The sequence below is a fragment of the Gasterosteus aculeatus genome, chromosome 3, assembly GCF_964276395.1.
Source record: "Gasterosteus aculeatus chromosome 3, fGasAcu3.hap1.1, whole genome shotgun sequence".
Lineage (NCBI taxonomy): Eukaryota > Metazoa > Chordata > Actinopteri > Perciformes > Gasterosteidae > Gasterosteus > Gasterosteus aculeatus.
The window spans coordinates 16,701,202-16,725,878 of record NC_135690.1 but is presented as its reverse complement, the minus strand read 5'-3'; the positions used below and the strand labels follow the sequence as shown (position 1 = coordinate 16,725,878).

Genomic DNA, 24,677 nt, shown 5'->3' with positions numbered 1-24,677 from the left:
CAGATCATTACAAATGACAAAACTGTGCATCATTACAACCATTTCCTCTTCATAGCTTGGAGCGATGCGATGACAAGGATGAAATAGCATCCCAACAGTCGCGCACACACGCACGCACGCACGCACGCACACACACACGCACAGATACTGTGACATTGGACACGTACAGACACGCACACAATGAGAAGCCTGCAGCCCCGGGGTTCAGGGTGCATCGCTCTTTCTAAGTAATGGGATCAGAAATAATAAATCACCTTTGGAGGCGTCGCGATCGCACACGCCGCCGTTGTCGATTGTTTGTGGTTTTTGTTGTCGTTTGTTTCACAGTGAGATAACACTCAACCATTCGCTAAGAACATGAAATGTGCAAATGATCACAACAATATCAAATAAACCACAACTTTGGCGCTTGTACACTTTTCACGTGTCCGGTGCATGTAAACATCAGCATTCATCTGCAGGATACCACACAGCCCTTATATCGCTGTGGCTGCACCACTGTGCGCCCGGCTCTGGTCGTGACACGGGTGTCTCCGCCACCAGTGTCTCTGGGTGTATGTTCTGCTGCGACACCGTGAGGGACAGGAACAGACTCTGCAGGTTCATGTCTCACAGCCTGTGGCTGACTGGGAATGCTGATCTCCATATCGAGAGGGTCACTAAAGGTCACACCAGGTGCACGCCTGAGGTGTCTGCGATTTCTCCTAATGACACTTCCAGATTGCAACTGAACCTCATAGGACCTCCCATCAACTGGCTTCAGCACCCTGCCTAGTCTCCAGACAGCGTTGGGTGGGAGTGGCTGTATCCTCACACAGTCACCCGTGGCAAGTGTGTCCAAGTCTCTAGCAGATCTGTTGTAATATGTACCCTGACGTTGCTGCCTGTTCTTCAGCTTCTGGCTGACCTGAACGACTTCCGGCCTGAGCAGGGTTGCTTTCGTTGGCAGCAGTGTTTTGGTGCGGCGACTGAGTAGTCGCCGTGCTGGGCTACTATCCAGGCCCTGTGACGGTGTGTTGCGGTGGTCCAGAATTGCAAGATAAGGATCCTGTCCAGCTGCTTTGGCTTTCATGAGAAGTCTCTTTGCCGTCTTGACAGCTGATTCTGCTTTGCCATTGCTCTGTGGGTAGCCAGGTGACGAGGTCACATGCTGAAATCCCCACAGTTCACTGAATTTTTGGAAGTCCTGGGACGCGTATTGTGGGACGTTGTCTGATATCACTGATTCCATCACTCCTTCTCAGACCCACTTCCTACTTCTCGCGTCCCACCGACCTCACCTCTTTTGCCCTCACTTTCCTCTTTCACCGCCCTCTCTCCTAACCAAATTCTTACCCTAGTAACCTCTGCCCGTCCGACCACCTGCCCTCTTGACCCCATTCCATCACATCTTCTACAATCTATTGCACCTGACCTTCTTCCGTTCTTCACCTGTCTCATCAACAACGCTCTGTTATCTGGCTGTTTTCCAAATTCTCTGAAGGAGGCAAGAGTCAACCCCCTCTTGAAGAAACCCACCCTCAACCCTTCTGAAGAACACAACTACAGACCGGTCTCTCTTCTTCCCTTTTTGTCCAAAACCATTGAACGTGCTATCTTTAATAAACTCTCCTCTTATCTCCACTGTAACAACCTCCTTGACCCCCACCAGTCAGGTTTCAAGGCAGGCCACTCCACAGAGACTGCTCTCCTTGCTGTCTCTGAGCAACTCCACACTGCTAGAGCCGCCTCTCTCTCCTCTGTCCTCATCCTTCTGGACCTCTCTGCTGCATTTGACACGGTCAACCACCAGATCCTTATTTCCTCCCTTCAGGAACTTGGTGTCACAGGCTCTGCTCTCTCCCTTCTCTCGTCCTACCTCGACGGCCGCACCTACCGGGTAACCTGGCGAGGATCTGTGTCGGAACCTTGTCCTCTTACTACTGGAGTTCCTCAGGGTTCCGTGCTGGGTCCCCTCCTGTTCTCGCTTTACACCAACTCTCTTGGCGCTGTCATTCGCTCGCATGGCTTCTCTTACCACAGCTATGCCGATGACACCCAACTAATTCTCTCCTTCCCTCACTCGGACACCCAGGTGGCGGCTCGGATCTCTGCCTGTCTAACTGACATCTCTCAGTGGATGTCCGCCCACCATCTGAAAATCAACCCCGACAAGACTGAACTACTTCTCTTTCCCGGAAAAGATTTGCTTACCCTCCAGTGAACACGTCAGCATCACTTGTTTTGATTTGTTCCATCGTCCACCCTGTTGTCGGTTTTCCTGTTGTGATTATACAGTCTATTGCCATGAAATTCTCATGGTGCACTTTAATCAGTTTCATCGCCTCACTGGCTTTCCGACGCAGCAGAGGCACTGCACCGTCTGTGTTCACCACTTGGAACTCCAAGCGATATGGTTTGTGATTTCTTGGATTTCTTATTTTAATGTTACATTTCTCCATTGGCTTCAGCTTGCTTTTGTTGTACATAACTAGTACACTTTTAGTGTTCTAGCTCGGTGTCTGGATTCAGCAGGTTAATGGGGATGATGTTGCAACTAGCACCACGGTCTATTTGGAACATGTCTTTGCCTAGTAGCATACCAGCATAGAGAAGCTGACTGTCCTCTTTAGCAGTGTTATCTTTCACATCCTGTTCTCTCTCTGGGTCTTCATCTTTGCCCAAGTCTGTCTCCACTGCATCCACTATCTCAGTGTCTGTCACAGTGATACATGTTATATCATATTCATCACTCACATATTCTGTTGCTATTGTACTCACATGTTTCTTCCTCCTTTGGTCTGGTTTAGCTTTACATTTGGCAGCAAAGTGGTTCTCTCTGCCACACTTTGCACACTTCTTTCCGAACGCCGGACATTTCTGTTTGGTCCTTTCATGTGTTCTACCGCAGAATCTAGACTCCATTGTGTTGTTGCCTTTCCACTGTTACTGCGCCCCTTGCACGGCATGCACCTCTTCACCCATCGGCCCGGTGATGGTTTTAACGTTCTCCTTGGAGAGCTCTGCTGCTCTGCACAGTTGTAAACATGTGTCCAGTGTCAAGTTTTTCTCCCGCAGCAGCCTTTCTCTCACGATCGTGCTGTTGCCACCACACACAATCCTATCACGAATGAGCGAGTCTCTCAAGAGTCCCAAAGTTGCATGTTTTGGCCAGAAGTCTCAGTTCAGTGACATAACGGTCTATATGTTCACTGGCGCCCTGATTTCTCGTGAAGAAACAATAGCGTTCGACAATCTCGTTCACGCTGGGGTTGCAATGATCATCAAACTTTGCGATGATGTCCTCCATCCTCCATGCATCCCCAGCTGTGTCGCCCATCAGGGTATCCAAAAGTTCTCTGCCACTCTCGCCGACAAGGTAGCTGAACAGTTTTACCTTCCGTTCATCGTCAGCTTCAGGCATTGTCAGATCCACATACAGGACAAACTCATCCCTCCAATTCCTCCATGTTTTAGAGAGGTCGCTGGAGCCCAAACACAACGTCTGTGGCGGCTTGAGTCCCTCCATGGAATCACACTAGCAGCGGTTAACTCTCTTCAGACCGGAGAAAACCAGTACGCAGACCGAGTCCTCTCCCGCTGCCACGCTGTTATAATGCGGTGCTTAATCACAAACACGAGGACACTCTTCCAGGTCTCACCTCACTGGGTTGTAAACTTTACTAAACTTTCACGTCGCGTGTACGGTCCATCTTGCTCGGCCCGGTTACAAGGCAGTGTTTTCTCAATTACAGTCCGTGTGACTCACAGAACTAAACAATGGTTCCTACCTATAGTTCCTATTGTTACATACGCCAGCTCCCAAAAACCAAAGTGTTTGTGTGACAGAAAATATAATGTAATTGTATCATTTTACTTTTAAAGTCATTATCTGCAGATAATGCACAATCCAAATGCGAGGAAATGAAGGATTGGATTTTTATTAATAAGTCAATCGGGGCTTTAGTGGTTTTAATGATGAATCATAAGCTTCTCGTCGTGTCCTTCACAGTCCGGCTCGAAGCTTCAGACCCAAACATTCAAATTCTAAATCGACATTTAAGTGCAGCGCTGTTCTGATGGTGATGGTTCTATTAAGAAGCCACATCGGCACTCAGTATCTGCAAGTCCTCAGATCTAAGAACTTGTACTTAGATCGGAGTACAAGTACTCAGATATACAGTAAGTACTTAAGATCTGGAAAAAACAACGTGTGCTCATTGAAGACTGTCGAGGCCTCTTCTGCTCTATAAAACTGCCAAATCAACCCAAAACAGCACCGAGGAGAATCACTCGGTAACTCCTAACATTTGAATGAATTAATAGAAAAGGGAAAGTGTATCCAGAGAAAAATGAATTCATTCACATTTACATAAACGGCACAACTTCACACTCTCTTTTATTTCCCCGCCACTTGATCCACTCAGGAAAACTGCAGCACCGGCTGATGGAAACAACCGACCGGTCGCGGTTTGGAGATTGCGGAACGTTTTGGTTGGAATCACGAACGAACACACACACACACACACGCACACACGCTGAGCGTTCCAATCGTTATCTGCTCCCATCATTGGCATTCAGGGAGGTTGTTGGCATCTCAGTGGGCGACGCTCACAAACAATAAACAAGCGCACACGCACACACACACACACACACACAGGGTTGAAATGACAAAGGCGGCGATGGAGGGAGATCTCTGGGTGACATTTCCCTCAGCAGCAGCAGGTCTTACCTCGCCGTTGAGATACAGGAGGTCGAAGGCGTACACGCACACTTGGACTGTGATCTCCGAGGCCTCCACGTCCTGCGAGGGCGCGTCGACAAGACACACACACACACACACACACGTTTGTTGGTGTTACACGTGTATTTATTAACCTCGCCTTAAGTTCCCTTCGGTCCCTCAATGGACAAAATGAAAACACCAGCGTGCACAATAAAAGCTGCGAGCTTTCTCTCCCTCTTTCATCTCCACTCCCTCATTAAACTTCTCCTGCGCCATTAAACGATGTTTAATTAGTTCCTATCGGGTTTCATCTCCTCGTCTGGAAGATTTCATTTCAGCGAGGGGCGCTCTCGGCGGCGAAACGCCGGCGCCGTTGTTCCAAAATGGCCGTAGGGCAGCACAATCAGTTTGTGCAGCAAACCGTCATTACAAATAATCGTGATTTCGTGGCGGCGGGCGACCGTAATCGAGCACAAAAAAAAATCATCAGGATAATCATTTCCATTACGGCGCTCCCCCACATCGGCCCCGCCGCGCCTCCTTCCCTAATTTTCCAAGGATGCCGCCTCGCGCGCTGAAGGAGACGAGCTAACGGGCGCCGCTTCCCGCTAATGTGATTGGTGTGGCGGAAAGAGGCCGTTATACTGATCAAAACTGAAAAAACACCCTGCTGACATTTGCGATCGCAGAAGCCCCCCCCTTCCTCTCCTCCCCCCTCCCGATTCATTTGACTGCTGTCTCCCCCCCCTCCTCCCCCCTCCCTGCTCTCTCTATCCGTCCATCTCCCTCAGTCCATCGGATCATTTCACTCCATTACCATCCTCTCCTCTCCCTTCTGGTCTTCATCTCTGTCTTGTTTTCCCTCTTCAACCTTTTCGCTCCATCTTTCCTTTCCCTTTCTCGCTCTCATTATCTGCTGCCTTCTGCCCTTTTACCTCCCCGAGCATTTCATTGCCCCCCTCCCTCCCCCGCCTCGCCCTCCCTCCCCGCGGCAGCGTACGTACCTTCCTCTTGCGGGTGGTCAGCACCTGGAAGGGCTGAATCTGCTTCTTCTCCCGGTCCCAGGCCACGGCCTCCGCGTCCAGGACACAGGACGTCACCGAGTCCTTCGTCACCTTGTTGAAGGGAGCAGAGGAGCCGTTTCAAAGCAGAGGAAACGCGTTGCTTGACAATCGTCATAAGCAGCGTCCGCTGCGGCGTTCGGAGGATCGTCGGGATGTCGCATTGACTCACTACTTGTGTTCCGCTTTTAAAAAAGACGTATTGGAAGCCGTGTCGGGTCCTGCAGGTCGCTCTCCTCCGGTCGCCACATGTTTTGTTGAATCGACCCATTAGGTGTGTATTTATACCTGCAGGGTCGCTCACTTAAAATGAACTTTGACCCGGTCGACGACTAGAGACTAGAGGTGAAAGGCCGTCTCAAACAGGAAACCTCCCGTATGCTCGTTAGGCTGAGTGATGCATTCATGTATGTGGGTTCAAATTAATGTGTTAATGTATTAATATCAATTCATAATGAGAGGCACGACGGCGCTACGGAAGATTCGGGGGAGAAATTAGTTTTCCCTCATTAATATGCAAAACAATGCAGCACGGCACTGCAAGATCTACTAAGAGCAGCGCGGCTCCGTCCTCCATCGCGTCGGCGACAGCGTGGACGATTCTTTACATAATTGTCGGTTGTGTTTACGATTAACAAATGATTAAAAACAACATTACAGCTCAGTCACGGTGAATTAAATGTCATAAATAAAAGGGGTCACAGCTTAAATAAACAAGAAAACTTGTTCCTTTTTTTAAATGACGTCTTTGTTTGTTGAACTTTTTTTTTTTTTTCTTTTATCCCAACACTTAGTTTGGAAAGTGTGAGAAATTAAAAAGGTGAGAGTGAGATAAAACAAACGACAGGAATATGCAAAAGTGAAGAGAGAAGGAGGAGGACTGAGGGTGAAAAGGTTTCTGAAAAAAGGGAGAAGGGGAACGTGTGGGAAAGGGAAACTGGGAAAAGGAAGACTGAGATAAAGAAGTGTTAAAAAAAATAATAATAAAAAAAATGTAAAAAGGTGAGAAGACACCAAGTCACAAGAGAAGTGGTGAGAGGGAAAATCAAAAGGGAGGCCGAGCCAAAGAGTCGAGCGATGGAAAAGGAGGCACACGAGAAGGAACAAGACGAGTGAGAAGGGAGGTGAGAGAACAGGTTTCATCAAGAAGTAATGAAGAAGAAAAAGGAGACGCAGAGACACGAGAAGGAGACAGCTGGACAGAGACAGAGCCAATCAGGTGAGACACGGAGCCTTAAAGTTTTGGAGAAGAAAAAAAGCACAGAGGTGAAAGTCGGCGAGGAAGAAGCTGGAGAGGGCAGATGTTACGCGAAACCACGAGATGGGGAGTGTGATGAGTGTGATGGAGCGAGGTGAGCGATAAGAAATGAAAGGGAAGCGCCGAAGAAGTTAACTTCTCGCTTTGCAGCCGTGACCCTCGTGGTGGTGGGGAGGAAGGGGGTTCACACCGGGTCAGTCGTGCTGCTGGATAACTGACTTGAAACTAGAGATTGAGAGCATAAGATCACGTAGAGTCCTTTTCTCATAGACGTCTATGGGGGCAGAGGAGTCGCCCCCTGCTGGTCAACATAGAGGATGCGCTCTGCTGCAGCAGCACCATGAAACTCCATCCGGGCTCGAGGGAAAAAAAAAAACGTGTCCCTCTAAAACGCCGGCGCCAAAGGAGGCGAGCGTGCTCAGACAACCTCGGGCCGCCTGCCGTAGTTTCAGGTGAGCTCTTCCTCGACCCCCCCCCCCGCCCCCCCGGCACCCCAATCAGTGTGTTTCCATCATCTTCCACAGAGACGAAGGTTAACGAGCTGACGGCCCCACCGCGTGCTGGAGTGTCTTACCGTGGGGACGCGGGAGACGATGTCGGGGTATTTGCTGGTGTTGTCTTCCTGGTTGCGGCTGAACACCCGAACCTCGCCGCTCTCCAGAATGTGGATCTGTGGGCAGAACGTCGACACGGAATGAAAATAGATGAACACATTTGGTTCCTATGCGCACGTTATCACGTGATACGTAGCATTGCTTCAACAGTCAGGGAACAACAAATAACTTTCGTCTTCTCCTCCTGTTGATGAACGAGCAACGTCTCCGATAAACAAAAAGAAATGGACATATTTCACACACACACACACACACTTTGAGTGGTGTATCTAGGGTCCCTCTGCTGGCCGTTCCAAGTATTGTCCACTGCAGTGAGACTGAAGACAGAGGGGGGGGGTGGGGGGGGTCTCTCTCAATTCAGTGCAGTTCAAAGGAACTTTATAAGCATGACTGTCCAGAATTAACAATACAGCTGGAGGGTCTCTTTCTCCTCCCCCCGTGTCTAGCCTCTTTCCTCACCCCCCCCCCTCCCCCTTCTCAGTTTCTCTGCCTGAAGGCCGAGGGCAAAAGAAGCACTACAGTTCTTACGACACACACACACACACACACACACACAAACCTGTGCGCGCTCGCCGTCGTACTTGTACTCGCAGGTGAACGCCGCCTCGTCGAACCTCTTCATCACCTCGCCGACGCCTTTGGTGGGGTGGGCCAACATGGGTCTCAGCGGCACACCTGGGAGGAGAGAGAGAGAGAGAGAGAAACACGTACACGCGTGTTAAGGCTTTTTTGCAGACATTCAGAAAGAGTCGAGGCACTAATTGGGACTTAATGCAGGAAAAGTTTCTTTTGTTTGTTGAGGAGGAGGGGGGGGGGGGGCTCTCGCTAACAGACCTCCAGGTTATGACAAAAAACAAGCAGATCTCACATCCTTATTTTTTAAATTCAACTAAAGCTGTGAAATATACTTAATTTGCACATGACGCATCAGCATCAAACCCACAACTGTTTGTGGGAGCTCGTGTGTGTTTGTCCCTAATTTGAAGTCGTGTGACTCACATCCCGCGGGCTGCGCTGCTGACTTACGCTTTGAAAGCAGCAGAGGAGTGATATATTCGTTATATCGCATTATAGCAAACTCCTTTAATTGGAGCTTTCGGCGCTCGATGCGACGTGACGGTAACATTTTTCTGCAAACGCTGGCTGGCATCCAAAGATAGAATAAAATAAACCGTCTGCGGCTCGTTTAACCATCGGGCACAAAGGAAGAGGAGTTGCCCTCCGGATAACGATTGTCTACCTGGCAGGAAAGATTTGTCTCACCGACCAACCACAGCCAATTATGGGGATCTCAGGTGGAGGCCCGTTGCCATGGCGCCTCGTCGCAAACAACTCCACAACGAGCTAATCCTTCGTTTAGTGGCATCGTGGAGCTTTCTGTGATAAATGACTCAACTGAAATAACTGACTCACCTCCAGCGAATGGATCGATAAGACACACACACACACACACACACACGGCAGCGTTTGGGATAGCTCCGCCTCCCGGTTGGTCGCTTACCTGGAGTCAGCTTGCAGTGATTGGGCAGCTCGTCTATGCCTTCTTTCAGCAGAACGGGGATGAGGACGTCGTAGTTGGGCATCTCGCTGGACGGGAGAGCGAGGGGAGGACGAGGGAGGGGGGGGAGGTAAACAAGTCAATCGATTGAATCAAATCAATATCATCCAAAGTAAAAGTGAGCAGAAAGGGGGAGGAGCCTGTGTTTGTTTGGACGCGTTACCAGTAAGTCTGTTTGAGAATGAGACTCTTCTCTTCGATCCAGGACCGCCGGCTCTCGGCGCTCTTCCCCTTCCCAGCGTCGAGCACCGCGGGGGGGAAACCTACATGCGGGGGGGGGGGGCGACGAGATCCATTTCAAACAGTTTCTAAATATTTTCGTCCGCGGAGGAAGATTGAGACGCACTTCAAACGGCCCGACGCCTGCAGCCGCTTCGTGGACCGAAGGAGGAACGAGTCTTTTCGGTCCCGCCGCCGTAAAAAACACGGCGCCGTTAATATGGAAGCGGGATTGCCAAACTAATTTGTTAATTATGACTCAACATCAACCACGAGGCTTTAAAATATGTGTGTGAATACGGGTTCATTGAGGTGTTTTACTCGTGTTACTGAAACATTGCGCTCTTTGTTGACCTGCGTGATTATACACTAAATAAATAAAGTAAAAAAATGGTAATAAAAACACTTCCAGACCAACGATGGATGCAAATTTCCCCGGCGAGCCTCCGGCCTAATTGACTCTTATTAAAGCATAACTCCATTCACGCTAAGCCACGCATAACAATGAGTCGCCACAGAGCGCATGTGGTCCAAACCCCTCCAGGAGCTGGTGGGTCCAGCCTCCTGCCACGAAGACCCCCCCCCCCCCAAAAAAAACGGTATACGGCGAGAGCGCGGTTGTTCTTATTCTTGAAACTTATGTAATGTGTATCGGTTTGTCCGGAACGTTTCAGGTGAATAATTGCGAATGACTTAACGTCGTGTTAACACGTGTTCTATAAATAACAGCTGAGATTAATCGCTTCGACGCCTCATTTTTTCCTCCCAGTTGGCTTAAAAACATTTCAATTCCATCATTCACCATCACCATCTATTAATAACACGGCCTTGGAGCAGTGTGCGAAAACTTACATTTTTAATACGTAATCGGAGCGAAACGCTGGCTCCTGCCACCTCCAACCCAATCTGAAGCTCTGCCGTTTGAGTTTTACACATCAAGTGGATTTCCGGAGGAATATTTCAGAGTGCGGCCCCCTCGATCGGGTTTCATGCAATTTCATTTTGCTAATTTAACGGTCCGCCTCAGAAGAACACTGCGCTGACGCTGCGCAGCGGCCGACAGCTCAGAAAGGTCTGCACACAGAGCAGCCGACGCTCGTTTCCTTTGCGTGTTTACAGACAGCGTTTTCATCTCACCTCGTTGCTTTAAGGAACTAAAGCAAAAACTACTCCTTTAAAAAAGGTTGGCGGTTACCTTGTCCGGGGGGCGACAGGCACACCGCCTGGCTTAGCGCCGATAGGACGCTCTGCTCGGCCAGGCCTATCCTCAGCTTCCCAGCCAGGGACCTGTCAATCAAAACCACACGACCAACAGCCGTCAGTGGAGACGCCCCCCCCCACTAAGAGCAAATATGTAATATCTGTGTGTGTGTGGAGCCTCTCCGTGCACGAGAGCGATGTGCTACCTGACGATGTAGCGGGCCTCGGAGAACCGGCACGCCACGAAAAGGCCTTTGATGATGTCGATTTTCTTATTCATGGCCTGAGGCAGACGGGAGGAAATTGAGATTCACAGAGGAAGAGCGAGAGGGAGAAAAACCGAAAGACCGAGGTCACAAGCGAGCACAAACTCCGTGTACAATCCAGAGTGCTAAAGAGAATAAGAGAAAAAGAGATAAAGGAGCCACCAGCAACGGGGATGAAAAGGGAACTAATTGCTTGTAAGATTCCAGCCAGGTGAGGACATGTTCAAACGGCGGAGAGATTACCTCCCCCCTCCTCCCTCCCTCCCCCTCCTCCCCGCCGCAAGCCGACAGACAGACAAACAAACAATTCTGAGTCGCGTACACGATCACATTAACATGTCATTTCACCCCCCTGACTCCGTACAGAGAGCCAAATGGAGTGAAAACATGATTTGCCCCTGACGGAAACGTCGTCTCACCGAGTTCCCGCTCATGCCGGCGATTTCCTTCAGTTTCTTGAACACGCCCCCCGCCGTCAGACTGGCCGGCTGGAACATCATGCGCTGGTTGCTACGGGAACTCTCGGCCACGAGGCCCAAGTCTCCCTTCTCCTGCGCCTCCGCCTTGATTTTGTCCAATTGTCGCCCTGGAAACAAGAGCCGAGTCGGTGAGGCGCTCGCCTGAGCGGAGGCCGGGGCTTCATTAGCGGGGTAGGCCGCCGACGCTCCGGCGTTTAAGGGCGCTAATGAAATGGTTTCTGTCCGAGCGCACACCCCCCCCCCCCGCCCCCTCCCCCCCCCAATTACCGGTTGCTTGAGCAACGGCTTTCATCAGCACCGTCTCTCCGACGCCGAGCTCCATCCCCAGGTAGGCGGGGCCGAGCTGGTTCAAACACAGGTACACGCAGCAGAGCAGGTCGTCTGCAGAGAGGGCGCACGCACACACACACACACACGCACAATATCAACACACACACGGATCGTCATTTCAATTATACGGGCTGAACGCTCGAGTCGCTTCGAAAGCTTCTCAAGGCGCCACGGATTTGGCTTTTTGTCTTTAACGACCTTTAACCTTTGGGGTTGAGCTGGTATCAATATTGATAAATCAATTGAGCCTTTTTGTTGTGAGAAAGCAACAAGAAAACCCCTCGTTTTAACAAATGAGTCGTAGTGCATGATAATACATCCCTGAAGCAATAACGTGTTCATCGCGTCAATGTTTCATCTTAACGGCCTCCGAACACGACAGGAGCGACACGCCGCTGTAGCTACGGAATTAAAAGGCATGCCTCACCCCCCCACTCCCTCCCGCCGCGACCCCCCCCGCAAAAAATACATACACGCCTACAAAAAGAAGCGGATGCACACAAAAATGTCACTCTGGGACAGACAAAACCAAGGAGATACACAACCAAAACACACAAACTGGCTCCGTCGTCGTCTCCGTGACAGAGCGGCGGGCAGCCGGCTGCGTGCGCGGCGACACCAGCGTGCATTGTGGGAGACATGAAGCAGCCGTTACCTGGAGAGAGCAGCAGCACGGAGCGCAGCAGGTTGCACAGCGTCTCGATGTTCCTCAGCCTGGAAAAACGACAACCCGACGCGTTAAACACACGTTAAGACGCCGGCCTGTAAATACTGGGAGGCGGGAAATGAGGTTTGTCTGGAGGTTTTATTCAGCGCGGGAGGCAGATGAGGAGTTCATTTATGAAACTTTATGAAATCCTTAAAAAAGGTGAAAGAAGGAAAGTGTGTAAAAGTGGTTTTCAATTCGCTGGCTGGAGATTCGGTTACAATACGGATTCCTGAAGCTAAAAAAAGTCATTACTTTTCTTCCCAACACATCGATAGCATTCCTTGAAAAACTGTTGTAGGCGGTCATTTCACGTTCCCTGACCTCCTCAGATCAATGGAATTTCTTCACTTACTCTGTGTGTGTGTGTGTGTGTGTGTGTGTGTGTGTGTGTGTGTGTGTGTGGAAAACAGCCTTTCCTCCATATGAAGCTCTCACCTGCCAGAGTCCTCTTCTATCTTCTCGAAGGTGCGCGCCACCGCCAAGTATGGCACTCTGGAACGCGATGGGAGGACAGTCAGCGGGAGGGAGGGGGAGGCACGCACACACACACACACACACACACACACACACACACTTAAAATTCTGCGTTAAACCTCTAGTGTCCTGAACCCAGATGTTAGATATGCAGGCAGGTAAGTGAGGCTTCATATTGGGAGGGGGGTGGGGGAGTGAGGGTGAGGGGGGGGGCGCCGTACTCACTTCTGGCCCTGCTTCCAGCAGGCGTGGTCCACGGGGTGGTAGCCGGGCCCGGACGGGTCGTAGTCCGTCGGCCCCGGGCTCGACTCGCTGAGGGAGAGCAGAGAGAATTAAAAGGGTCACGCGTGCTGTCGTCATGACGATGAGATATTTGGTTAGGAAAGATTCACTGGTTCTTATCAGAGAGAAAAGTATTTGACTTTTCTTTCATTATAGTGAGTGGAGAAGTTACAATAAATGGCGGCGGAGAGGCCTGAGCGGGCCTCACCCTTTCGTGTCTTTGGTCTCCTCCGCCGAAGTCTTCCTCTCGCCGCTCGTCCTCCTCTCGCCGCTCGTCCTCCTCTCGCCGCTCGTCCTCCTCTCCCCTTCGTCCTTCTCCGTCTTCACTGCGGCTTTTCTCGGCGCTATTGAATAATAATAAAAAAGACAGATTGAAAGGTTGGAGCGGGGTTGTAGGGGGTTGTGTGGGGGAGGAGGGAGGTGGGGGGGCAAAGAAACAATTTACTTTCTTCCCTAACGGATAAAAGCACATTTAGGGCCACTTTCCCTTTCTGCGGCGGCTTGGAGCAATGCAAATCCTCCTCACCAAAGAAACTGCTGATGGGCGCTTTGAGTGGCTCCTTATCTTTCTGCTCTCTGGCTTCTTTCCGCTTTCTCGCCGTCTGACTTTTTGGGCTCTCTTCTTCCTCTCGCGTGTCCTTTTCAACCACCTCCCCCTCCACGACCTCCTCCACCTCCTCCACCACCTCCTCCTCCTCCACCTTCTTCTTCTTGTTGTTCTTCTTCTTGGCAACAGCGAGTCCTTTCTCATCATCAGTTTCCTCTTTTACTCCATTTTTCTTTTCCGCCCCCTCAGCTTTCTTTACTTTCTCATCAGAGTTCTTTCTCTCTACTCGCTCCTCCTCCTTTTTTTCTCCTCCTTCCTTCTTCATCTTCTTCTTCTTCTTTGCGACCTCTTCATCTGGACCGCGAGCCTCGGCCGCAGCCTTTGTGCTGCTTTCTTCCTGGGCGTCATCCTCCATGGGCTCATCGGTGATCCCTGCAGAGGGACAGAAAGAGAGTCATTGAAGAGATAAATGCCAGCAGGTTCCTGCCGAGTGCACAGGGTTTTTTTTTGTTTTTTCTGCATCCGTGTTTGAAGACGGCTTTCAACATAACAGCCCTCTTCAATAAATGCTGCAGGTTATACCTTTGAGGTTTTTTTCATTTTCAGCCCAAGAGAGAGAATCACTATCGACAAACCTGCAGCGCCGAGTCTCAGCGGACAAAGCCGAGGTCCGTTCCTCCTCCACAGGTCAGAGGGACCGGATGCAACCGTCTCTCAACTTAACGGCCAATTCAAACAAAGTGGGAGGGAGCAAAGTTCTTCCCCTTAACTTAAGAGGAGCCGACGTTGGCAAAAAAAATCAAAAAAATGCTTTTTAGACAAATCAGGGAAAGTGGGGCAATTTGTTCTGCAGCTTTGATTTAAAAACACAGGATCGTTTTCGTGGATTTGGTCACGCTTATCGTTTTGTTTTTATTTATTATTATTATTACCAGGCGTACCTGCGCCGGCCTCCACGCGGGGTCGCTTGTTTTGCTGACCCTGCTCCTCCTTGGCCTCCGCCTCGTCTTTCGGGCTCTCGTCGTCGTCGCCGCCGCTCCCGCTCTCGTTGAGCTTCCTCTTGGGGAACATCTTCCTCGCTGCAGAAAAAAAAAAAAAAAAAAAAGAAGTGAGGGGCAGAAATCACACCCATGATCAAACAGAACGAGGACGCGATGAAAACAGGGCGAGGCTGCTCTCTGCGCTGAAAGAAGCACATCTGCTAATGAAAGCACTAATTCCACCCTGAGAAGATGTTGTGCCGCGCAGCAGCTCAGGGTTCCCGTTTCATTTCCACTCTCGTTTTATGCAGCAGTGGAGCTGGAGGGTGAGTTTAGTTTTGGCTCCACGGGCGCCTCTGTTTTGGTCTTTCGAGTTGGGGTTACGAGTTGGAGCACAGGAAGCAGCGCTGAAGGTTTCCTCCCCTTTCTAGAGATTATAACCACAACATTGAGACAGAATTTCTGGTTCCAGCGATTTCTGGTCAAATTAAGAGTGAAATTAAAGTTCTCCGCTGAGCCGCTCGGCTGCAGAAGTGGGATGTAGGAGACAAAGGGAGAAACAAGGAGGTGCTTCCTAAAAGCTGCCGTCGCCCCAAATCTGAGGAGCTTGAATTTTACTTTGAAAAAATAAAAAATAAAAGTCACATCTCATTTAAAATTCACAGATGGTGAACACGTGAGACAGAAAACAGCAGCGCGACGCAGACGCCGCATAATAACCACGTATTATTCATACCTTCCCGGCAGCGCCAGCAAACCAGAGAGGAACCAAACGGAGATCAACAATAACAAGACGACTTGCTCGGCTGCTTTCATTAAAAGTCCAGCGAGCAGAAACGAGCCGCCGCGGCGGAAAACAATATCATCACAATTCGAAACGCACGCAGGGAAATAATGACACGGGCTCCGGGAGCGTGTTCCCCTCATCCAGCAGATGAAATAAATAACAAATAACGCAGCACAATAACAGTCGGTGGGGAAAGGTTGGGACTCTTCTGCAGAGGCGGATAACGAAAGACGGTGGGAAGAGTATTCAGAGCGTTCTGGTGAATGAAACCGCTCATGCATCCAATCTGTGACAAATGTCTTGTTTGTTCTTTTTCCTCATTGTGAAATAGTAAATTTTGGAGGCATTAGGCTCCCGCTAATAACTGTAATCAAGTAAAATAGCTGGAGGCAAAAAATAATGATCAATCCTCAGCTGTCAAAGTTCAACAACGATGCAATTTGGGAGGAAGATTTGAGAACAAAAGGATTTGAGGGGCAGCGCAGGCCGTGGAGACACACTGACCCGTCTTGCGTTTGGCAATGCCGGTGGGGGAGATTTGGGTCCCAGGCGGAGCAGAAGAGGCCGGAGCGGCCGGAGCGGCGGGCGCGGCGGGTGCAGGTGGAGGAGACACGGGGGCGGGAACCGCCTTGAAGACGTCGTCCTTCTGAAAGAGACGAGGCGCGTTGGTTTAGTCCTCGCTGTGATGGCGACGCGGCGGAAGCACCGGCGGGAAACGGAGAGAATCGTCCGGCTCGACCGTCCCTCCCAGAAGGAATTTCGGTTTTAAACGGGTTGAGAAAGAGGAACAAATCACTTGACTTTTAAAACACGGAGCGGCTGAATGAAAAACACGCAGATGGTAGAAGTCTCAACGCAAACAATAAATAATAAAAAGCAGTTGGGAAAAATATACTGCAGAACCCGAACAAGAGGCACCTCCGCCAGAGAGGAAACTAGCTTGTTGTTCAGAGAGTCCGCGTTGCTTCCCTCACTTATTCGTCGACGTGAGTCGTTCTTGCGTGAACTAAAATCTGCAAAATCCCTTATGAGCCATCAGTAACGGTGCAGCCGCCCCCCCCCCGAGCACTGCAGCACAGGGCGGCTAATCTACATGTAGCTTGACTCCAGGTGAGGAAGAGGATGACCTTGATGAAGGTCTCACGTTAGAGTTGTTCTTCATACTTCAGGAGGAACTTCTAGGAGATGCAAAAAGAGACACTCTACACAAACTATTATTACACACATTTTCTCCGGCGGCGGCGAGCAACGGATGCAGCAAATAGAAAGTGGGATGGGAGGAAATCAGGACAGACAGAATGGAAGAGGACTTCTGATTGTTTTTCCCTTTTCTCCATAAACCTTGAATCCGGACTCTGAAGTCGGGATTGCAGGCGTTAAATCTCTCTCTGCATCCGCTCGGAGCGCCCGTGATCAGAGTCTCCTCTGCTCCCTCTGCGAGAACCACGACCTCAGCTCCTCGCAGGCTTTTTGTTTTACATTTCACAGCCCACCGGCGGAACAAAAGAGGACAAAAAAGGGATGAATCGCGGCTAAAAATAATCATCAGTGGCGCCGCGTCCACCACACGAGAGCCGCTCCGCTCGAGGGGACTAATCGGGACTAATTATTGACGTATTACGAGCAGAATGAACGGGGCGGTAAAGAGGTGTTCATCAAGCAACAGGTGACCATCGGCTCTTTTCATTGCGCGGTGATTCACGTTAGAATTGCTGCCTTTGTTGCATAAACAACGGGCGCCATCCGGCCTCCGGGGGCCCCAACCGACAACGACGACGACGCGGGGGGAGAAACATCTGTGGCCCTTTGACTTCCTTTTCATATTTGCTTTGTTTGTTGACGTAAAAGTGCAAATAATTTACCTTTAAACGGTGTGAAATGAGGACGACTCGGGACGTCTTTTACCTTTTCTTTCGTATCGAGGGCTTCTTCGTCTCCTTGTCCTCTGGGGGCCACTTGGTCCTTGGCGGCGGGGCTCTCGTCCTCCTCCTCGTCGCTGTCCAGGATCTGGCGGCTGCGTTTGGCGACCCTCTTGACGGGCGAGTCGGCTTCCTGGGCGCCGTTCTGCACCTTGAGAGGGCTTTTGACGGGTCTGGAAGACGAGCGCAGGAAATAAAACGGTGTTTCCAGACAGCAGCGAGGGACAGAGGAAAGAATCGAGGCGAGAGGGATGAAAGAGGTCGAAGCGACGATGGAGAGACATCTTTACCTGTAGACAAGAGGCCCTCAGGATGATAGTGGGGCGATAATGAGCACCATCACTACCTCTACAGAGGGACTCAAAGACAATCGCACGTATTCACGCTGTCAGTGGAGCCGCAACGAGACAAAATATTATTCTTCACGTTCTGACACCGCCGGGAAGCGTGTGTGTTTTCTTCTGTTATTAATGTCGTGCAAGTAAAAAGTACACCGTCACAGGACGGAGTTCTGCACGTCCGCTCCTCCGTCAGCTGGGTGGAGTAAACAAGCGTGACACCGAGGGGAGAAAAGGGGGCACTCTTACTTTTTCAGGGGTCCATCCGAGGCTTTCTTCTGGGGGCCCTTGTCCCTGCACTTGGGCTGAAAGAAGGACCTGATGGACGAACGCAGGGGGAACGTTTAGAGGCGCGACGTGACGTCATCCAACGACTCGTCGTTCAGGTGCATAGTTGGTTAACCTGACGCGTTAACCAAGTTAACCCGACGTTAGCTAAGTCAGCTAGCCACACGCAACGTCGGCTCGTGTTTTGGTCCTTCGTTCGCGTGTCGCGTCGCAACGAATAAGCTGCGTAAAGTTTAACGTTTTAAGGCGACGTCACGTGGAGGATCTTTCCCTAAAAACAGACTAACGTTAGTTTGTGCTAATGCTAACTGTGCGGCTAGCACTGGGATTAAGCTAACGTTACATCACTCAGGCACTTTGACTCTATATGTCTCACAATAAACTTGACTACACAACGTTCGTTGGTTATTTAACGCTAATAGTCAGAAAGTCTACAAACTACTGCTAACATTTACACCCCCCCTCCCTCCATTATTGTTGCTGAATACAAACTACAGCAAGCTTTAAACTTTGGACTCACGCAATGCTCCGCTGCATGTTGTCGTCAAACGGTTCCTTCGGATATAGATACGCAATTAATATTAACGTTATTGTTTAAAAGGCAAGAACAGGGTCCAACATCCACACACGGAAACACGAACTCCCGCGTTGCAGAATGAGCAAAAACTACTTAGAATATTCGGCGGCAAAACTACATTTGAAGCAAAGATCGTAAAGTGAAGAAGACGGAGTCACTCGCTTATTAAATCTGGTCCCTTTTCCGATCAGTTTATCCTTTATGGATTGGATAAGTCTCCTCTGATAGACTAATTTTGTACAGTGGACAGGAAAAAAAGATGATGTATCGTTGATACAGTGTTCGATATAATACAACACTGCAATTAACTAATACGGTGAGGAAGTCCAATATAATCCGTTTAATTTCACAATATTTGCAAAATTGTGCAAAACGTCAATATTCGGTTATTGTGAAGGCATGTACAAATTCCATAGATTAAAAGTGGTGTCTCTTTAAAATACTATTTCAATAACAAACTAATAATTACCGAAATATGCACGTTAACTCAAATAACTGACAAAAAAATTCTGAGTAATAAGATAAGATATTTTCTCAAGAAGAAAGTCCATGTTTGATGTGTAAAAGTGAAACCTATCCTGCAGTTTTCACAGAATTATTTTGATTAAATGTTGCAGGAAAAAAACTACGAAGTGATACATCTTGCATCTTCTGCCACATCTCTGCGATGATCCTCTGCCGGCAGGGAAAGTGTGTTTTGTGTGATGCCGAAGCGGCCGCTGCCCCCTGCTGAGTCGGAGTGGAACCGCACACACCCCCGGTGGCTGGTCCTGATGCTGCGAGGAGGACGCGAAAGACCCTTGGAGCTCCTCCTCATGGAAGTGTCACCGTGTCTTTGTGAACGTACCATTCGTGCAGCTCTTACTTCCATGGAGTCAAGGGGAGAATGTAAGACAAGCTGCTGGATAATTTAAGTTAAGTGCACTGCTTTATTTACTCAAACAGCAGCGTCATGCTGTTAATTACAAGTGCAATTCCCCGACTGTGGCCTGAAGTGCTGACAAGTGCAAGCTTCTTCTTTAGTATTTCTATCAAAAATAAGGAAACTGAAATCATTGTCAGACTTAATAGATAAAATGAATAACAAACTAGTGTACAATGAGCTAAAACACACACACTCAAAGGGGTGTATTTGACAGATCGCAGCGGTGCGTCGGTTGTGGTTTGCTCCTCCGTCTCCCTCTCTCCGCTCCGTCCGTGTGAAACTATCGACCCTCCTCTCTTCTTCTTGAATTTCAGTCTGCCTTCACTCCAGCGAACAGGTTTTCACTGATGTGGTCCGGGTCCCACCCCGCGGGGCTCTTGTGCGCCCAGGCGCCGGCGCTCACACGGAGGGCCGAGGGGATGGGCGGGAGGACCGAGTCCCCCGGGTGGCCCCCCTGACGCGCGGCGGACATGAAGGGGAAGTGGCCGGGTAGTGCTCGAGGCGTCGGGATGGGCTTGGGGAGGCAGCACGGGAGCAAGAAGGGGGGAGGGACCAACACTGAGTGAGAGAGAGAGAGACATCAATCATAGTCTAGTGATAATTTGATTCATCTATATTCCAGAATGAACTTGAAGCATTAAAACGGGCCTCAAATCAAATCGTCATTCGCAGCTGAATGAGAAGTGTCTGTTTCACCTTGCTGGCCATCGCTGCACGATGTCACTCAGACGATTTATATTTTTTTACGGCGGAAGTTATGAAAGGAAAAAAATAATAATTACAATTTGAAAGTTCATTCTTGACCTTGGAAACCAAGAAAAAAAACTAAAAAACCCTCAATGTTCACGCAGGGGCTTCAAACAGCTGTCTCCATGGCAACTGAAAACTCTGCACAGGAATGCTGGTTGAAAGCTCAAGTAAGGGGAAGTTAAGAAAATCAAATTTCATATGTCTTCTATTAAATTCGGTTTATTTTGCTAAACTTAAAGCTGAACATTTGAAGTAGTTTGTTGATGAGATTTCAACCAGCGGCCCTTTAAATAATAAACAAACCCCGGCAGTTACTTCAGCTTCTACGGCACAGAAGAGTTTCACCCCAGAGGCCTTATTCATTTTGAAAAACACAATTTCTGTCTCCAAGGTCAAGACTCGCCCCCCCCCCCCCACAACACCTGTTCCACCTTAAAACGGAACCAATAAATAAACTAGTGAGCCGCAGTAAAAAAGCAATTTCTTCGCGACTCAAACGAAAAGAAACTCTCAGGACATTTGCAGCAAATCGAAAGGATCCAACATATTGATTCTTTATAACTACTGTCTGTCACTCTTCTACCTCTCTGAGCTGCAATATTGTCCAAACAATGAAAAAAAACATCAACAACAACGCGTGATTTCCTGCTGACTGCTACAAAACGCACGACGAGCGTGTGTCGATCCACACAATCCACTCCTGTGAGTACAAAAAAGAACTACTCTAGTTTGGTAGCAATGAGGCTTCATATTTCAGATCTAAGCCCCTCCCTTTGGTGGCGGCCCTCGGATCGAAGCCCCTCCCTTTGGTGGCGGCCCTCGGATCTAAGCCCCTCCCTTTGGTGGCGGCCCTCGGCTCTAAGCCCCTCCCTTCGGTGGCGGCCCTCGGCTCGAAGCCCCTCCCTTTGGTGGTGGCCCTCGGATCTAAGCCCCTCCCTTTGGTGGCGGCCCTCGGATCTAAGCCCCTCCCTTTGGTGCCGGCCCTCGGATCGAAGCCCCTCCCTTCGGTGGCGGCCCTCGGATCCAATACAAAAGAGGCGGGGCCTCACAGGTGCTCTTTACCTGCGTTGCTCGCCGAGAGGGCGCCTCCACACGGAGGAAGACCCCCGCAGCCCGGGTGGAGGGGGAAGGGAAGGGAGCCGCTCGGCGCCAGCTGGAGGGGTGGAGGATGAGATGGAGGCATGCGCGGGTTGAAATGGGTTCAATGCATTACACGTCTTTGTCTCTCTGTGTCTTTAAATATGCTGTACATCAGCTGGGAGGAGGGAGACACAATGGAACCGGCACTTCAGATGATTAAAACGGTAATAAACGTAACGGCGGGACGGCCTAACTGAGGTTTTGCACACTGGTGGCCTCGTTTAAAGTTTAAAATATTTAGAAAGAGGACCAGATTACAGTGCATGATATTAAGAGTTTTATTCCAAACCGGGAGTGCAATTCACAGGCTCTAATGGTAAATCTTTAAATAGACTGCACTTTTCCACTTTAATTATAAATGACGGCGCTTTCTAAAGGAGGCAACGTGTGGACGGGATATAACGTTGACACAATAACTCTCCTCCACTATTTTAAATTAAATGATAAAGTTTCAGAAATTATTTCAATTTAAGTCAACCATTTTAAATTATAAAGTCGAAGTAATTGTTTCTGAGAAAGTCGGCCCATTTTAATTGAATGATACTGTGATTTCAGAATAAAACTCTCCTCAACAGACTCCTAAAACTACAAAAGCGACATTTCAATAACCTTTAATAACCATTTCATATAGAAGATTTTATGCCATTTTGCCACTTTAAGTAGTGATATGAGGTAAAGATGTGGCGATGACCTGGTGGCTGGGTGGAGCTGGAGGCGGAGCAGGTGGAGGCGAGCAGCCCGGATAGTTGACCAGGATCAGTTTGCTGAAGTTGAACTTGTAGGTGAATCTCTTTCCTTTGGTCTTGTTCAGGATGCGTTTGTTGTAGTAGTATCTGGAAGTACAACGTTTCCTGTGTGAGACTACGCTCCGATGTGTGCGCGCGTGTGTGTGTGTGTGTGTGTGTGTGTGTTTGTGTGTGTCTGGTGTGCCCTCATGTTTCTGTAGGACGCTGTTTTAAAATTTCATTTGACAACAAATGTTTGCGAGCAGAACGTTTTAGCTGCAGCATCAGCCGGAGGGAGAAGCTGCACTGAGTGTGTGTGTGTGTGTGTGTGTGTGTTTGTGTGTGTGAGTGTGTGTGTGCGTGTGCGTGTGTGTGTCGAGCGATGTCACCTCAGCGCCCGGCTGAGCTTGTCGTAGTTCATGTGCGGCTTGCCCTTCCTCTCCCCCCACAGCCTGGCCAGCCTCTCGGGGTCCCGGATGACGAACTCGCCCCACTCGCCCCCCCAGCCGATGGCCCCGCCCTCGCCCCGCCCCAGCAGCTCCAGCAGGAAGTGCCACAGGTGCACCTGCCGGGAGCCGGGCGACCAGGCGGGTTTGTAGGCCCAGTCCGGGAAGAGCACTGCTGGGGAGACGGGGGGGGAGACGGGGGGGAGACAGGGGGGGGGGGGGGCACAGTGTGGTGAAGACCAGCCAGGGACGGTCTGTCTGAGACGACAACAAATCAGACTTCACGAGGAAGTCTGAGGTCATTCGAAATGACTTTTGGGGAACACACATCTGTATTAGTGAGATAAGAAGGCTTGTCCTGCTCTAACCGCCCCCCCCCTCCCCCCCCTCCTTCACAACAACAAAGTGCTCCTCATGTAACTGCGTGTTCCAGATGTCATCATCGCAGACTCCTGCGTCAAATCAAACTGCGGTTTTCCTTTTTTCTCGTCATTTGTTAATGAGTTGTGTGTCACAAATGGCTTCTGCGTAGAGTAATGTGTTAATATTTCTGAATACTTCTGTCATTCTGTGAGTTCTTCATTCTAGGAGGACAATTACAAGCTCGTCGCGTCGACGACATTATTATTCGTCACAAAACTTCGTCTTTTTTAACCTGTCATTTCTCCATTCTCACTTATTTCATTCATTCTCTCATTACACACGGGGCCTTTGAGCGGCGGCTCTTATATCTCAGACAGGTGGATGATCTTGTGTAATATGACGCATCGCTTCTGATTAACCCAACAGTGTCACCATGATGGAGCCAAACGCAGCAGTGAGGCAGCTGAAGGCTGATGCACACCGACGAGAACGGCCGCGTGAAATATGAAAGTTCTCCCGACAAACCCGCTGGTGCACACTTACTTCTGCTCCAGTAAGGCGCTGAAAGGCGTCCTGCCGAGGAGCTGCAGCTGCACTGCATCTTTAAAAAAACAAAACAACAACACAAAACCAAGCGCTCAGCATCTTCATCACCGGGATCATCGTCAGACATATGAATGTGCTGTTAAATTATCCATCGCAGCAGAGCAACGATGTATTACAGCCGCGTCTGCACTTAATATCACTTATAGAAGTACGTCGTCTTCGCGCCTCGGGGGAACGACAAACAAGCCGGGCTCTCCAGACTGCACGTCACACGATGTCCACGTCGTCAATAGTGAGAGGAAGGTTCATAGATCCTCGCTCATAACGTGCTGGAGATCAGGTTTAATTCAACAGCTCGTCACACTACGCTAGCGTTTGTGTAGCTTTTGTGTCTCCCTGCAGATAAAATGCACACAGACACACAATGACCTTCCCCGGCGATTGGGCACAGCGGAGGCCGCCCGCCGGCTTCCCTGCAAGGCTGAGAAATAATCTCCTCAAGAAGTGCTTGGCCTAACGCTTTCCCCCGCTGAACGATGTCTGCTCTGCTGTAAGTCCTCCTCCAGCAGCTGGAACATCCTCTTATCTTGGAGCAACAAAAAAAAGAAACGTATTGTATTCCTCAGCGACACTGCGGGGACACCGGGACATCATCGGGACACTTGGAGGAGCTGAGCCAGAGAACATTTCTACTTTTAAGGCGCCGTTTGGACGAAAGGCCCAAAAAAAAAAGCAAAACACTGCACAGTGAATAAAAGCAAATTATATGTTTTTATCCAAAAGTTGACTCCGGCAGTTGCGTTTCTCCCTTTTTATTGTCTCTTTTGTTGGTCCTCTACAAATTGGAGCTCGTCCCGCTCGAGCATCGGCTAAGTGCCTGAACACACAAATCAAAGTCCTCCATCAGTCCCCCGACGGGCAGAACTGCTCCGAACGCCACAATTAAAAAACGACAAGTGGGAATCAGCCCGTCAGTCAGCCGCAGAGCCAGAGAGTTTATTTCCTTAATACTCCACGACTGGTTGGACTCACAGAATTCTGCCCCGCAAAGGCCCGGCTCACAGAGAGTTATTGGATCGCTGGTGTTACCTTGAGCAGCAGAGGAGGAAGCTTCCTTCGATCGGGCCGCCTCAGGTCTGTGAGCTCTGAGGGCTGGATGGACCGAATCCTAGACCCTCTGTCTCATCTCAC

General features: G+C 49.7%; 2 protein-coding genes and 1 long non-coding RNA gene across 10 annotated transcripts in view; 1 reads left to right on the top strand and 2 right to left on the bottom strand.

Moving 5' to 3' along the window:
* Positions 1-18,764, bottom strand: part of lig1 (ligase I, DNA, ATP-dependent) — a 24,197-nt gene extending 5,433 nt beyond the window's left edge. Inside the window, exons 1-21 of one of the 5 annotated variants that reach the window (XM_078099803.1) lie at positions 18,535-18,764; positions 17,976-18,044; positions 17,375-17,561; positions 15,974-16,115; positions 14,635-14,781; positions 13,682-14,134; positions 13,459-13,499; positions 13,364-13,422; positions 13,099-13,185; positions 12,835-12,891; positions 12,346-12,404; positions 11,628-11,741; positions 11,301-11,467; positions 10,822-10,898; positions 10,611-10,702; positions 9,360-9,459; positions 9,140-9,225; positions 8,198-8,313; positions 7,599-7,694; positions 5,710-5,820; positions 4,712-4,783 (exon numbers count right to left, since the gene is read on the bottom strand). In XM_078099803.1, coding sequence (XP_077955929.1) covers positions 4,712-4,783; positions 5,710-5,820; positions 7,599-7,694; positions 8,198-8,313; positions 9,140-9,225; positions 9,360-9,459; positions 10,611-10,702; positions 10,822-10,898; positions 11,301-11,467; positions 11,628-11,741; positions 12,346-12,404; positions 12,835-12,891; positions 13,099-13,185; positions 13,364-13,422; positions 13,459-13,499; positions 13,682-14,134; positions 14,635-14,781; positions 15,974-16,115; positions 17,375-17,561; positions 17,976-18,044; positions 18,535-18,551 — 2,349 coding nt within the window. In that variant the 5' untranslated portion in view covers positions 18,552-18,764. Of the gene's footprint in view, positions 1-4,711; positions 4,784-5,709; positions 5,821-7,598; positions 7,695-8,197; positions 8,314-9,139; positions 9,226-9,359; positions 9,460-10,610; positions 10,703-10,821; positions 10,899-11,300; positions 11,468-11,627; positions 11,742-12,345; positions 12,405-12,834; positions 12,892-13,098; positions 13,186-13,363; positions 13,500-13,681; positions 14,135-14,634; positions 14,782-15,973; positions 16,116-17,374; positions 17,562-17,975; positions 18,045-18,534 lie in introns of all 5 variants that reach the window. The other 4 variants (XM_078099801.1, XM_078099802.1, XM_078099804.1 and 1 more) reach the window with 4 other exon arrangements.
* On the top strand, positions 17,990-24,259 carry LOC144405553 (uncharacterized). Its single transcript, XR_013467203.1, has 3 exons — positions 17,990-18,112; positions 19,209-19,479; positions 23,367-24,259. It is a non-coding gene; the product is annotated as an uncharacterized LOC144405553 (long non-coding RNA).
* LOC120816356 (ETS domain-containing transcription factor ERF) lies at positions 19,501-24,677 on the bottom strand. Of its 4 annotated transcripts, none has more exons than XM_078099807.1 (6): positions 24,576-24,677; positions 23,484-23,541; positions 22,521-22,752; positions 22,098-22,239; positions 21,329-21,419; positions 19,501-20,074 (listed from the first exon to the last, which is right to left on the bottom strand). In XM_078099807.1, exons 2-6 carry the CDS (start codon positions 23,539-23,541, stop codon positions 19,827-19,829), a joined length of 771 nt encoding a protein of 256 aa, XP_077955933.1. In that variant the 5' UTR covers positions 24,576-24,677; the 3' UTR covers positions 19,501-19,826. The 4 variants fall into 4 exon arrangements, with proteins under 4 accessions (XP_077955933.1, XP_077955934.1, XP_077955935.1 ...); XM_078099808.1 differs by having other exon boundaries at positions 22,521-22,749; XM_078099809.1 differs by having other exon boundaries at positions 22,521-22,749; positions 23,484-24,609.

What these genes read in the sequence shown, in the direction of transcription:
- LOC120816356 (XM_078099806.1), bottom strand. Translation starts at nt 23,613, where the DNA reads ATGTCTGACGATGATCCCGGTGATGAAGATGCTGAGCGCTTGGTTTTG. An exon ending in AAGCTCAGCCGGGCGCTGAG is followed by an intron (nt 22,240 to 22,520) that starts GTGACATCGCTC and finishes TTGTACTTCCAG; the next exon opens with ATACTACTACAACAAACGCA. An exon ending in CAGCTCCACCCAGCCACCAG is followed by an intron (nt 21,420 to 22,097) that starts GTCATCGCCACA and finishes CCACCCCTCCAG; the next exon opens with CTGGCGCCGAGCGGCTCCCT.